Source organism: Oratosquilla oratoria, chromosome 4 (genome assembly GCF_046742065.1).
Source record: "Oratosquilla oratoria isolate Oo_2021 chromosome 4, ASM4674206v1, whole genome shotgun sequence".
NCBI lineage: Eukaryota > Metazoa > Arthropoda > Malacostraca > Stomatopoda > Squillidae > Oratosquilla > Oratosquilla oratoria.
In genome coordinates, this window is record NC_134780.1 from 76,094,131 (window position 1) to 76,106,876 (window position 12,746).

At 37.0% G+C, this 12,746-nt stretch overlaps 2 protein-coding genes across 6 annotated transcripts in view; one reads left to right on the plus strand and one right to left on the minus strand.

Moving 5' to 3' along the window:
* Positions 1-2,378, minus strand: part of LOC143024909 (uncharacterized) — a 49,934-nt gene extending 47,556 nt beyond the window's left edge. For 2 of the 4 annotated variants that reach the window (XM_076184349.1, XM_076184346.1), the window contains exon 1: positions 2,223-2,378. Coding sequence is in view for 1 of the 4 variants with exons in the window: in XM_076184348.1 (XP_076040463.1) it covers positions 2,223-2,234 (12 nt within the window). In the remaining 3 variants the exon portion in view is untranslated. Of the gene's footprint in view, positions 1-1,988; positions 2,076-2,222 lie in introns of those variants that run through there. The other 2 variants (XM_076184348.1, XM_076184347.1) reach the window with 2 other exon arrangements.
* A 7,595-nt stretch (positions 2,379-9,973) lies between these two features.
* The window catches only part of fmt (phosphatase 6 regulatory subunit 1-like protein fmt), a 61,474-nt gene continuing 58,701 nt past the window's right edge, over positions 9,974-12,746 (plus strand). The window contains exon 1 of one of the 2 annotated variants that reach the window (XM_076184356.1): positions 9,974-10,002. In XM_076184356.1, the coding sequence (XP_076040471.1) occupies positions 9,989-10,002 (14 nt within the window). In that variant the 5' untranslated portion in view covers positions 9,974-9,988. Of the gene's footprint in view, positions 10,003-12,325; positions 12,646-12,746 lie in introns of those variants that run through there. The other variant, XM_076184357.1, reaches the window with a different exon arrangement.

Consider the following 12,746-nt stretch of genomic DNA (forward strand, 5'->3'; position numbering starts at 1 on the left):
TAGTCTGAGGAGCTGCTGTGAGGCTACAATCTTCCTACCAATGAAATTCAATGCAACAAACATTTATATTCCAATGGATACCATGTCAAACTCATGAGCAGGTGGTCATGAGTTTGATTCCTGAGACCTGTGCAGGCTTCTTGCACTGGTTCTCAACAGCCGGCCAGGCAGCCTAAATAATCCAGTGGATTGCCGCAACTGACAAGGCTTACCCGATCATGGGTTTCTCACTTCCCACTTAATGAGATTTTTTTTTTTTTTTTTTTTACCTCACCATTTTTCCAACCCCAAACATCATTACTATGAAGCTTTTCAGAAAATTAAAAGTCTGAGTGATGGTACAGCAAAATATAATAATGAAATGGCAAAAAAAGAACTATAATAAAATGAAAGCTTAATGTTGGCACAAAGGAGTTCCATACACTTACTTAGGCACCACCAGTGGAAAATTGTTCAAGACACAATAATTATTTCACTGGGTTTTTTTCAAATTTGTTTGGACAAAACAAGGAGGGGCCTTCTCTATAAAGTTTATGTTAAAATCAATTTGCCATTTTTACCAGGATTCCAGTACCCTCCTAACCAAAGTCCCACATGTGAATGTCTTTGCAAGTGGTTCACTTTACCACTTATTGATCATCAATTCAATTAATCAAATAACCCTGGTTCTTATTGATTTCCAGCACCAGTGGGTATGTCACATTGATATTCCAGGACATACTGGGCACCTTCGTAATTCCATCCACCCGCTTTTGAAATCACATATTTTGGTGCAGTCTTTTTTCATAATCAATAAATTCAACACACTTATGGATAAAATTCCAGAAACACATAAACGTGGATAGTGAACATGAAACTTAGGTCATCCAACAGCTCCTAACCAAACCTAGCTATTGCAATGGAAAATAAATCTTTCAAATGCAAAAATGACAAAAGTGAAGAATGTGTTTGTGTGTTACTGGAACTGAACAGGTTCATGTTCACTCTAAGACAAAGCCATAGCCCATATCATGACTTTTCAGGGTTTTTTTTTCTTTTATGTGACCTTGTGGTGGCAAGAAGAACTCTGCAGGATAAGCAAAACAAGTAGTACTGGCTAGATATTTATTTCACCAAAACAGGTGTGACCATTCAGTACAAGAGGTTAACAAAGAATACTACAGGCATAGGCCTGAACTTCAAGTCTGCTTTTCTTTCTTCTTTTTTTTTTCCTGCCAGATTTGAATCCCAAGCCTATGCCTGGGGTATTTTGTATTAACCTTTCCTAGTCCTACTGAATGGTCGCACCCATTTTGGTGAAATAAATACCTAGCCAGTGGTACCAGTGTTTTGCTTGTCATGACCTGCTACAACCTGGCTGTACCATCTTTGGATGAAAAAGTTCACAAATATTTTTCACATCTGCCCTTATCCTAATGTCCAACATAGGGTTTTAGATGACCAGAACATTTTCATGTCTACATTTAACATGTCTATAATATCTGAAAAATAGATTTACTAGTTACTTCTCTCTCAGATACTAAGTTCCAACCCAAATCAAATGTTCTATTTACCCCCAAAAGTTCTACACTCTATACGGGCATTCCCACCTTAATCTGTTTAGACTTAGCATGAACAGTTACCTAACACTGTTCACGAATATCAAGTTGTAGTAAAACACTTAATCCCCCGATGTTATAAACCAGTCCCGTTTTCACACGAGGATTTCATATTCATACTGTTATTGAATACAACTCTTCAGATGACTTAACTATAACATCTAGTGTTTTGTACTAAATCTAATTCCAAGGCTTAGTTTAAAATCGACCATACCACTCCCATCCAATGATTTTATTAGATTTACTGTATGCATTTTCTTATGTGGTTTAGGCTCAAAAATTACAGTATTATAGTATACGTCTTTCCCACATTGAAGAACTGTGAGCAAATATGAACGTATGACATAATTCCGATTAGTTCGTGAAATTATGGACAATTAGTGACCCTACCCATGCATCATTTAGTCACTTTCTTAGCATATCATTACGGCATTGATCCTTTCAGCTTGCCATTCTTAGCACCAACTATAATATTGTTGCTCTTTTGCCTGATTCTGTTTGAAACGTAGATTCGATTCTTATGAAACGAGACCCGTTTCGGACCCTTTTGAATTTTGCTATGCGTCTTCCCTAAACTTGGAAATTAAGTAATAGTCTATAGCTTCTGCAAGGTAATCCACATACCGTAATTAGCATTTAGCGAGCTGTGTAGGCAGATATGAAGACGATGAGCTCAATTCAGCTGCCAAAACAATGGAGTCCATGAGCGACTTGTCGTTGTGCAGGGCAGCCAACCTTGTAATACGATATATTTTACTGGAAGTTGTATACATGCCACAAATGATGTTACAGTTTATACACAACTCATATTGTTTAATGTTAAGGATTATGCAACTTCTTTAATGCAGAAAAGAAGAATAAGTATTAACTGAATCGTACCCAACCATAAAACAGATAATTCCCCCAAAATCGAAGTTGTTTCGAACCATCAAATGATTTTTTGTCGCGTTCAGTGTTATATCCATTATGTGAAGTAACATTAATTTATCAATATTTGTAATTGGACTCTCAATGCCGAATAGTCTTATTTGATTAACTTGATGTTTGTAAATAGTTCATTTCAACTTCAGTAAAAATTCGACCCATTTTTATGTGTATAGGTGAAATAAATTACAAAGGCGAGATGTTAGTCAATTTTGCAGAGACCTACATCATGAGGATAATGAATAATTTATTCGAAAAGTGTGTAGGTCGTAAATGGACCAGAAGTCCAAATGGAACAACAAAGAACGAAGTAGACTTTATATTATTAGGAGATGAGAGTACGAGTGTTAGTAATGTCACGGTCATAAATAGAGTCAACATAGTAGTGACCATAGAATGGTAGGTTGCACAGCTAAATTCAATTTCAGAGCCGAGAGAAATAAACTAATTTTAAAAAAGAAAATAAGTCTTGCAAAGGTTAAGGATTTTAAGAAGGAATAAGGAATTTCATTTAGAAGTTAAAAATAGATTCAAAGCTCTAAATACTAACGAGGACTGTAGGAAAGAGGCCAAACGCAGAGCATGGAAGTCCAGTATATTTGAAATTATTTCTGAAGAACCCCTGCTGGGCGAAACGTCAAATATACTGGACTCCCATGCTCTGCGTTTGGCCTCTTTCCTACAGTGCTGTTGCAGGCGTTGCTGCTTTTACTCAACTTACGAGGACACCGTGGAAGATATGAATTTGAATTTAGTGAATATCATTAGCTAAGGAATCGGCAGAGAAGGAGGAAGTACAAAAAGTATTAGAGAAAACAAATATTCCAAAGCTACAAACGACCTAATTAAAAGAAGGAGGACCATGCAGATCAAAAGCAGAAGAGACGAAATAGAAAGAGTAGAACTAAACAAGCTTATAAACAAAAGGCAGAGATCAGAGAAAAGAAAGAAAAACATGGATGAAATACAGGAAACTATTCGGAGAAGTAAAAGTGTTAAAGAGACCGAGCGCAGACATGCTTCAGGAAAACAGCAAATGGTATGTTTGAAAAATAAAAATGGAGAAATCATTAACTGCAGACAGAATGGTAAAAACAATAGAGGAATTTTACCAAGAGCTTTACTCATCGTAGACCGTAGTTGAGTCAGTAAATTCATGTGTAGACGTTAGTAGTTTACCAGAGATTACAAAGGAAGAAGTAAAATTTGCTCTAAAAATATGAAACGAGGAAGAGCACCTGGGGAAGATGGTATATCGATAGATCTGTTGAAAGATGCAGGGAAAGGACTTCATATTAAGTTAGCTCAGTCGTGCACCCAGTGCTTACGTCAGGAAAGCGGTCAGGTGATTTCGGCCCAGGGTTTTTCTGGGCCGAAATCGCCGGTGATTTCGGCCCAGCGAAAATAACCTTTAAGCTTGAAGGTTTGGTGCACTGTATAATTTCAATTTAGATAATTTGTTTCATAAATTTCAATTCGTTTTCACACAATATGTGCAAAAAATATTGTCACTTGAAATTATTTACAAGTATCTTTTTTAATTATTCTAATAATATATTTTCTTTCAATAATAAGTAAATAATAATAGCAACATTTGGAGGACTGGCCGAAACGTCCTACCCTGCAGAGTTCTGGCCGAAACGTCTGTGGCCGAAACATCCTACATTCGATGCGCTCCCCTCCTGCATGCTCACTAATGATGTTGAACTTCTGGGCTGGGTTGTTCAAAACAAATTTTTGCACTATCTTGGCGTTAAATCTATCTTGACATTAAACATCATGGTAACACAGAGCGTTACCATGACATTTAACATCAAGATAAACTAACGCCAGAATTAGTTTTTTGAACAACCAATCCCTAAACTCCTTGTTATAATATGTTATCAATGTTAGGCAACTTTTTGTGCAACAATAACACAATTTACCTTAGTCCACACATGAAAGTTGTATGATTTCAATTCAGATCATTTGTTTCATAAATTTAATTTCATTTCCACACAGTATGTGCAAAAAATACTGTTACTTGAAAGGATAATAAGTAATTTTTTAACATTCTTTTAATAATATATTTTCTTTCAATGATAGATAAATAATGATAGCAACAGTTGGAGGACTGCTATTATTATTTATTTATTATTGAAAGAAAATATATTATTAAAAGAATAACATATCACTGGCGATTTCGGCCCAGAAAAACGCTTGGCCGAAATCACCCGAAGCCCATACTATAGTTATTTTCCTTCATAAAAAAAAATCAGAAGGGCCTTAGTAACTATCGACCGATTAGCTTGCTATCGAATGTATATAAAGTATTTTCCAGGATCATTACAAATAGACTAAGTCAAGTTTTAGATGGAAACCAATCGAGAGAACAGGCAGGCTTTAGGAGCGGATACTCGACTCTAGACCATTTGCAGATTACGAGAAGGCATTTGACTCGGTAGAACAAATAGCAATACCAAGGTCTAAATATACAGGTCAGACCGTTTGAATTATTGTGCGCAGCTTCTGACGTCATTAGGCTGAGTCCGTTTTCTCTTTGTGAAACACTGAAGAAAACTGTGAAACGCCAAGGAAGACAGGAACTATAATATTTTATATATTATATATATATATATAATATATATTCATATATATAGACAGGAACTATAATATTTGTCAGAATATAACTAATTGCGTGGAGCGGTGCGAGCGAAGGTAACGTCATTCCCGAACGACGCGACAGCTTCAACTGACAGCTATAGGGCCCGCGAACCCCACTTTGAACAGCCAGGTGACGTTCACGGGCCCGCTGCGCCAACTCCCTCGAAATTCGGTCGGAAGTGGTTAGACCTTATATTCTTAGATCTTGAGCAATACTAAACTCGCTACGCAACTAGAGTACAAACGAACAGATCGTAAGAGTTTTAGAAAAGAATTATGCTAAAGGTACCGCTATAATTCGACTACATAAACATACAGGAAAGATCAAAATCGAAAATGGAGTACGGCAAGGCGATATAGTTTCACCCAAATTATTTACAGCTTGCTTGGAAGAGATTTTCAAAAGGTTGAGTCGGGAAGAGAAAGGCTTGAAGATTAATGGCGAATATATGAACCACTTAAGATTTGTTGATGACGTTATTCTTATTTCAGAAAGAGCAGAAGACTTGCAAGATATGCTGAGTGATCTAAACAAGAAAACTCTCAAAGTAGGTTTAAAAATGAACAAGAGTAAAACCAAAGTAATGTTCAACACGAAAGTTCAAAATAAAGAGATTATAATCGATGGTGATAATCTTGAAGAAAATAAAGAGTATAATTATTTAGGCCAAATGGTGAAAGTGACAAAAGATCATGATAATGAAATAAAAAGACGTATTACAATTGGTTGGAAAGTGTTTGGTGTATAATAAAATCCTGAGATCTCTATATTTATGTTTGAAACGTAAATTTTACAATCACTGCATTCTACCAGCAATAATCTACGGGTGTGAAACTTGGAAACTGACGAAGGCGATGGAAACAAAGCTAAGGACGGCACAGAGGAGAATGGAGAGATCAATGATGGGAATAACGCTGAGAGACCAAAAGAGAGCAAGTTGGATGAAAGAGCAGACTAGAGTGAAAAATATTGTGGAGGCGGTGAAAGAGAGGAAATGGAATTGGGCAGGTAAGTTAGCGCGAACGACTGATGAGCGATGGAGCAAGTGTGTTACTGAGTGGACGCCGCGAGATGGGAAGCGTGGAAGAGGGAGACCAGACAGAAGGTGGAGAAACGAAATTGAGAAGTTTGCAGGAGTGACGTGGCAGAGGTTGCCGCGGTCGTGTGAATCATGGAATGCTATGAAGAAGGCCTTTGTTCAGCAGTGGACTCAGGACGGCTGATTTGATATATATATATATATATATATATATATATATATATATGTATATATATGTATATATATATATATATATATAAATGCAAGGTAATGCACACAGGTAAAAATAACAGTAAGTACGGTTACAAGTTATTTGGAAATTCGTTAACAAAAGTAACGATCTCAAATCATCCAAGAAGTGTATTTCAGCCACTGGGAAAGCAAATAAGATCCTAGGACTGATTGCGTGATCATTTGACTTCAAAAGTCCATCTCTCATTAACAAGCTATATAAATCGTTAGTTCGTCCACATTTGGAATATGCTGTTTCCGTATGGTCACCGAATCTCATTAAAGACATTGACAGACTGGAAAAAGTACAACGGCGAGCCACAAAACTGATTCCAAATATCAAAAATAAATCATACGAAAATCGACTAAAACATATGAATCTGTTTTCCCTAAAAAAACATAGACTCAGAGGTGACTTGATACAGGTCTTTAAAATTCTAAAGGGAATTGACAACATCAGAAGTGAAAAAAAAATTCAAATTGAATGAGAATCAGACAAGAAAAAATAGTCTCAAACTGTCCGAAAATAGATTCAAATTGGAAATGGGTAGAAATAACTTTGATGTGATTGTTAGGTCCAGTCTCGATGGTTCTTCTTCATTTCTATACCTAGTATTCTCTTGTATCCATTGCGTCATTGTATGTTCTATAATCATATCAAGTAGTACATTTCCCCATATGTCGTCTCCACCTTTCACTGTCATCTCTTCCCAGCAGATTTCTTTACAATTAAAGTCACCCATTATAACTATTCTTCCTCCATCTTCCATTATCATATTTAGTGTTATCCTTGTGTCTTCTAACACATTTTTTTGTGTTCTTTCTCTTCCCACGAATCCGTTTTAGGAGGCACATAATTTACTACAAACGTCCTGCTCTTCCCATCCTTGTCCTCCACTTCCATCATAATCATCTCTACTCTATTCTTTCCATATGCGACATTCCTCACATTTATATCCTTCTTAGTCAGGAACATAACTCCACCCCCTTCTATTACCTCTCTGTTTCTACATACATACATATACCAAGGCTTTTCCCCCCTTCCAAGGGAGGTAGCCAAAAAGGGAAAGGCATAAAAACACTCCCACCCATTTCATCCCTAAATACACTCCACACCCCTCCCACCCTTCCTCTCATCTGAGCACCTCCTGGATGACGGGTCATCCCTGCACCCTGCCCACCGCCCTGGGTCAGAAGCAGTGTCGCAAGACACAGTACATCCACAGCGAGGCCGCTTCATTTAATCGGCGACCCCCCGTCTCCGTCCCCCTCTGTTTCTAATCCAATAATCATATGCACCATGTCCTATACTGTTGGGTGGTAGTGGACCTTTCAATTTTGTCTCTACAATTCCCATTATATCCTGTTCTTTTTCCTTCAGGTAATCATTCAGTTCGTTCAAGCCTGTTATAGCCATCTATATTTGTGTAAGATACTTTTAATTTTCTGCTACTTCCATTGTGTTTTCTGTTCCCCTTCTGTTTTTCTCTGCTATGAACCATTTCCTCACTTTCATATTCACTACTCTCCAATAGAATTTATCTTTTTCCGACTGTTCTTTTCTCGCTTTTTTTCCTTAGCTTCTAGTCTTTTCATTTTGTCCTCCTCTCTTTCCTCTTTATTCATCTCTCTTTTTATCCATACCTGTTTATATTGCTCACTGTCTGCTAGTTTCCCTGTTTTTACTAAGATATTCTCTGCTGTTGTTTGTGACATGAACTTAACCTTAATTGGTCTGGTCATATCTTTATTGTATTTCCCTAGTCTATATATATTTCTTCTATTTCTTTCCCTGTTTCTGGTTCATCTTCTTGAACTACTTCTTATATCCTATTTATTTTTTCCTTTTCTTCCTTTATTCTTGTAGTCCTATTTAGATCATACTTCTTTTCCATCCCTAATATAATTATACATTTCTTTTTATCCGCTAAGTCTCTTACTATGTTCTCCTTCTCGCTCATCACTTGAATAACTGTGTCCTTAGTTTGTTCTTTCATCTGCTGTTCCATTATACCTTTATATTCAATTTTTTTTTTTCTTGTAGTTTTTTTCCTCTTTTGCTATGGACTCTTTATTACTCCTCTTCAATTCTTCATTCTCATCCTTTACTTCTCTTAACTGTCTTTTTAATTCTACTATTTCTTTAGTTAGGTTTTGATTCTCCTTCTTTAGTTCTTCCAGTTTATCAACTCTTTGAGTAATTAACTTTATTTGGTTAAACTTAGCTTCCCAATTTTCATTCATTTCTTTTGGTTTCTCCTCTAGATTTACTAGTCGAGGGAGTTTGTCATTTCCTCCCTCATTAAATTCATGGAAATAGTTATGTTCACCTTCCATTACGCTGCTATTATCTATATTTCTATTTTTTTTACTAATCACATCGACTTCACCACTATCGTCAGGCCGTCTTTTGCTGACATGCCGTCTGACTTCCTGGGCCCTATCTTCCCTTTTCTCATTTCCTTCCATTTTCCTCACTAATCCCTCCCATTCTCCTTTTTCTTCACCTTCCCACTACACCACGAGCTTTCCCCTTCCCTATTAATACAACACAGGTACTTCCTTGTCGTTGTGATCCTCGAAATTTGAAGATATCACCGGAGTCCAGACTTCGCTGCCACTCCGACCGACGTGTGTGTGTGTGTGTGTGTGTGTGGTTTCTCTCCCCGCCATTTGTGGCATCTTCCAAGTTGGTGGCTTTATTTCCTAGGTACAATCTTGTTCATCCATGGAATACCCAGTCCATAGAATCGCTCACACACTTTCCCTACAGCAGGTATACGTCATAACACGAATATATACCATAATATATAACAAAACTAAAACAACACAAACGAAAATTAAACATTTTGTTCATCCTTTACATTAAAGACTTGGGAAGAGGATATCTTTACCGTTCATATTCCTACACTTCCGCGCGGGGTCGATGTATATCGGGGCAGTACGCCAAAGATGACATTTTTCCCTTTAGTAATGGATACATCTTGGCCTTGAATCCATTCACTAAATTAGCCATTACTGCCTCCCAAGCATGGACAAGGGGCAGTGTGAGAATCCACACACATACACTACTACCCCCAGAAAAAGTTTGTTTAGCTAGCTAGATAAATGTCTTCTAACGATTGCATGGTGTTGCATCAAAATAAAAACATAAACTTCTCGAATCTGTTTGATATGAGAAGGGCGAATGCCAATCGATAATTGAAACTGATGAACATCTTTTTGATATACATAAAGCTCTGGAAATTATGTATGCCTGTGTCCATGTCACTGTAAATAGTTTTCAGGAAGTCCAGGTGCACACGAAAAGCGAAGAGTTTGATAAGGTAGGAATAACCCAGCCTTCGGCTCACCAACACCTTGAAAATCCTCTCCATAGTAAATTCTACATGCGAGTGGTGACAACAGTGTTTATTACGCAGTGTCTAGCATAGAACATTAGTTATTCAAATAGTCGGCTACATGTCACGTAGTGCGAGAGGTGTTTTTTATCTGTGGTATCACAATTTTAAAAAATCGCCCGTGAAATAATTGTAAAGGCTTCAGAACAGTATGAAGTCAACAGTGTGAGTTTACTCTTTTACAAGCCCTTACGCAAAATAAATATATGAATGGGTAAACTAATAAATAATCCTTTGGACGTCCATACTCCTGTGGCAAAATATTCATCTTTATCCTTCTTCTCTGCATGATATATATCCTAACTAGCCCCCAAAATTGTTGGCAGCACTAAAAGTGGTCTAATCAGATATATCGGCCAAGCAGCTGTCAAGAGCCCACTGCTGAACAAAGGCTTCCCCTAATTTCTTCCTTGAGCCTCACGACTATATCAACCTCTGCCACGTCACCCCTGCCAACTTCTCTATCTTATCTGCCCACCATCTTATCTGCCATTGCGTGTTCGCTTCCTGTCTTTTGGCGTTATTCCCAGCAATATTCTCTCTCTTTGTCTGCATGCATTTCCCTTTATTCTCCGTCGTCTTCGTTCATTTCCAAGTTTCACTTTTGTAACAAAAAAACAACAACTACACTATTCCTTTACACCTTTTTCATGTATAAAGCTTAATATCAGCGTTTGTTCTTCACAAAGTCGTTTCCGTAATCTACAAAACCTGAGCACACAGCTTTCTTGTATTATGTGGTGTTCATTATCCATTAGGAGCATACGCCAGGAGGTGCTTTATTTTACTCCCACGCCGTCGCCAGACCCCACAGTTTGTCTGAGCAGGTAAGGCGCCCTTCCTTCCCGCTCAAAACAACTCTAGGCTGGATCGGCCATGCGTTCTGTCTGCAGATAGCTCTATATTAGTCCTACAAAATCCTGCCTCTTCATTAGGGTGATTTCCTTCCGAGTTCACATGAAAATAATGTAATTCTGGGCAAAAGGATAGATGCAGGAATCCTCGTAGGACACTGGAAGAAATTAAATAATGAATTTGGCAGAACGACAAACATAATGCATTACACTCGGGTGTAATGTAATTACACTGAGGCCAAATGACTTGTGGCATTGACTTCTCGTCCTATTGACTACGGAGCCAATTCCGTTGAAGGACTCAGCAACAGACAAGGCCTGGGGAGTAGGGGCTATGAAAAATATATGAAACGTCCAAGATTAATTGCGCGAACGTGTTGACTGCTCACTAGTGAGTCATTATGGGACTCGCTGAGAATTGAATGAGCAATTGTTCCTTCTGGAGGAATGATCAACATCAAAAGTGACAAAATTTTCACATTGAATGAGAATCAGACAAGAAACAATGGTCTCAAACTGTCCGGAAATAAATTTAATTTGGAAGTGGGTAGAAACAACTTCGCCAATCGTGTAGTTAATGAATGGAATAAACTTCCTGCAGAGGCAGTGCAATGTAGTTCAGTTCGAAGCTTTAAGAATCATTTAGATAAACACCTAAGGAAGATGCTGTAATGACTATAATTTATTTTATATAATTTGTCTGTTTTGTTATCATTTGACCGTTTGTTTATTATAACTTGCTTGATTCTCATTTATTGTTAGTTATATGTCAATTTATTATTATTTACTATTTACCTGTTTGTTTATTATTGAACTATGCATTTATTTATGTATTTTATTTATTATTTACATTATTATAGTTTTTATTTATTTATTTATTATGATTTTTTCGCATCCGATCTAGATATAGACCAAAAGGTTTGCTGTCGGATTGCTCCGCCTTTGTAATCCTTTTGATTGAACTTACTCCTCCAAGTCCAATCGAATTGATTAACAGATGAACAATAAAGTGGTTTTGTTTCTCATACACCTACAGTATAAAGTGAAAATGAAAAACATTAATATAATTGAGAAAAATAGAAAATATAACCCCATTTGTACAAGGAAGACTTGCTACTCACCAAGAAACCTTTCCTAACTAGAGAGTCTTTGATACTGCTGCAGTTGTATTCAGATTAACGCTATAAGGTAACCCTTCGATAGTAAAGAGATCCACTCTGACGTGGTGTTTGATTTATTATTCTATACCCCACACGATTTTAATCAGCTACGTAGCACGTACATATTCCCACCCATTCCACGCCCATCCAGCACCCTTTCATCTTAGCTCCTCATAACGCTTTTGTAAAAAAAAGAAATATGTGGGAGATATTTTTTTTTAATCTCACGTCCGTTATGTTTTTACATTCCCTCAGACTTCTACTACACTACTACATGTGTAACGCATGCGCTTTCAGTTTCCTTCAAGTGGTCCGCCTATGCAGCATCTAATATAAAAAATAATATCAGATTTTTATGTTCATACAAACAATTAATTTTAATAAATATACCAAACGAAATAGAAGCCTCACCTACAATTTATGTATTAGTGAAACCTATAATTTTTATTTATATTTTTTAGCAGCTAGCGCCATTTTGCACCGATGTCCAATGGATTGGGTCGCAGGAGGAGGAATTTTGGACAAATAACAAGTTTTGTCATTATTATGTCACTAGTTGCACTATTACGTTTGGTTAACTTCGAATTGATACAAATAACATATCGTGTGAATTGGTATGAATTATAAAACGTCGTAGGCTGCGAGTTAAAAAAATTGTGATAGTGAATGGAAAAGTGATGGTGTTGTCAAAGCATTCAGTACGAGGGAGATAAGGCGTTAGGAGTAGCGTCACCGTAACATATCCAAATTTCTCTATTCCCATTTTCTACTATGAGAACACATAATTTATAAAGGTAAGAAAACAGAACGACGAAGTAGAGATTAGTAAGTAGTGGATTTACAGAAAATGCACCGAGAACTTGGTTCATAATTTAATAGATTTGTAGGTCAGATT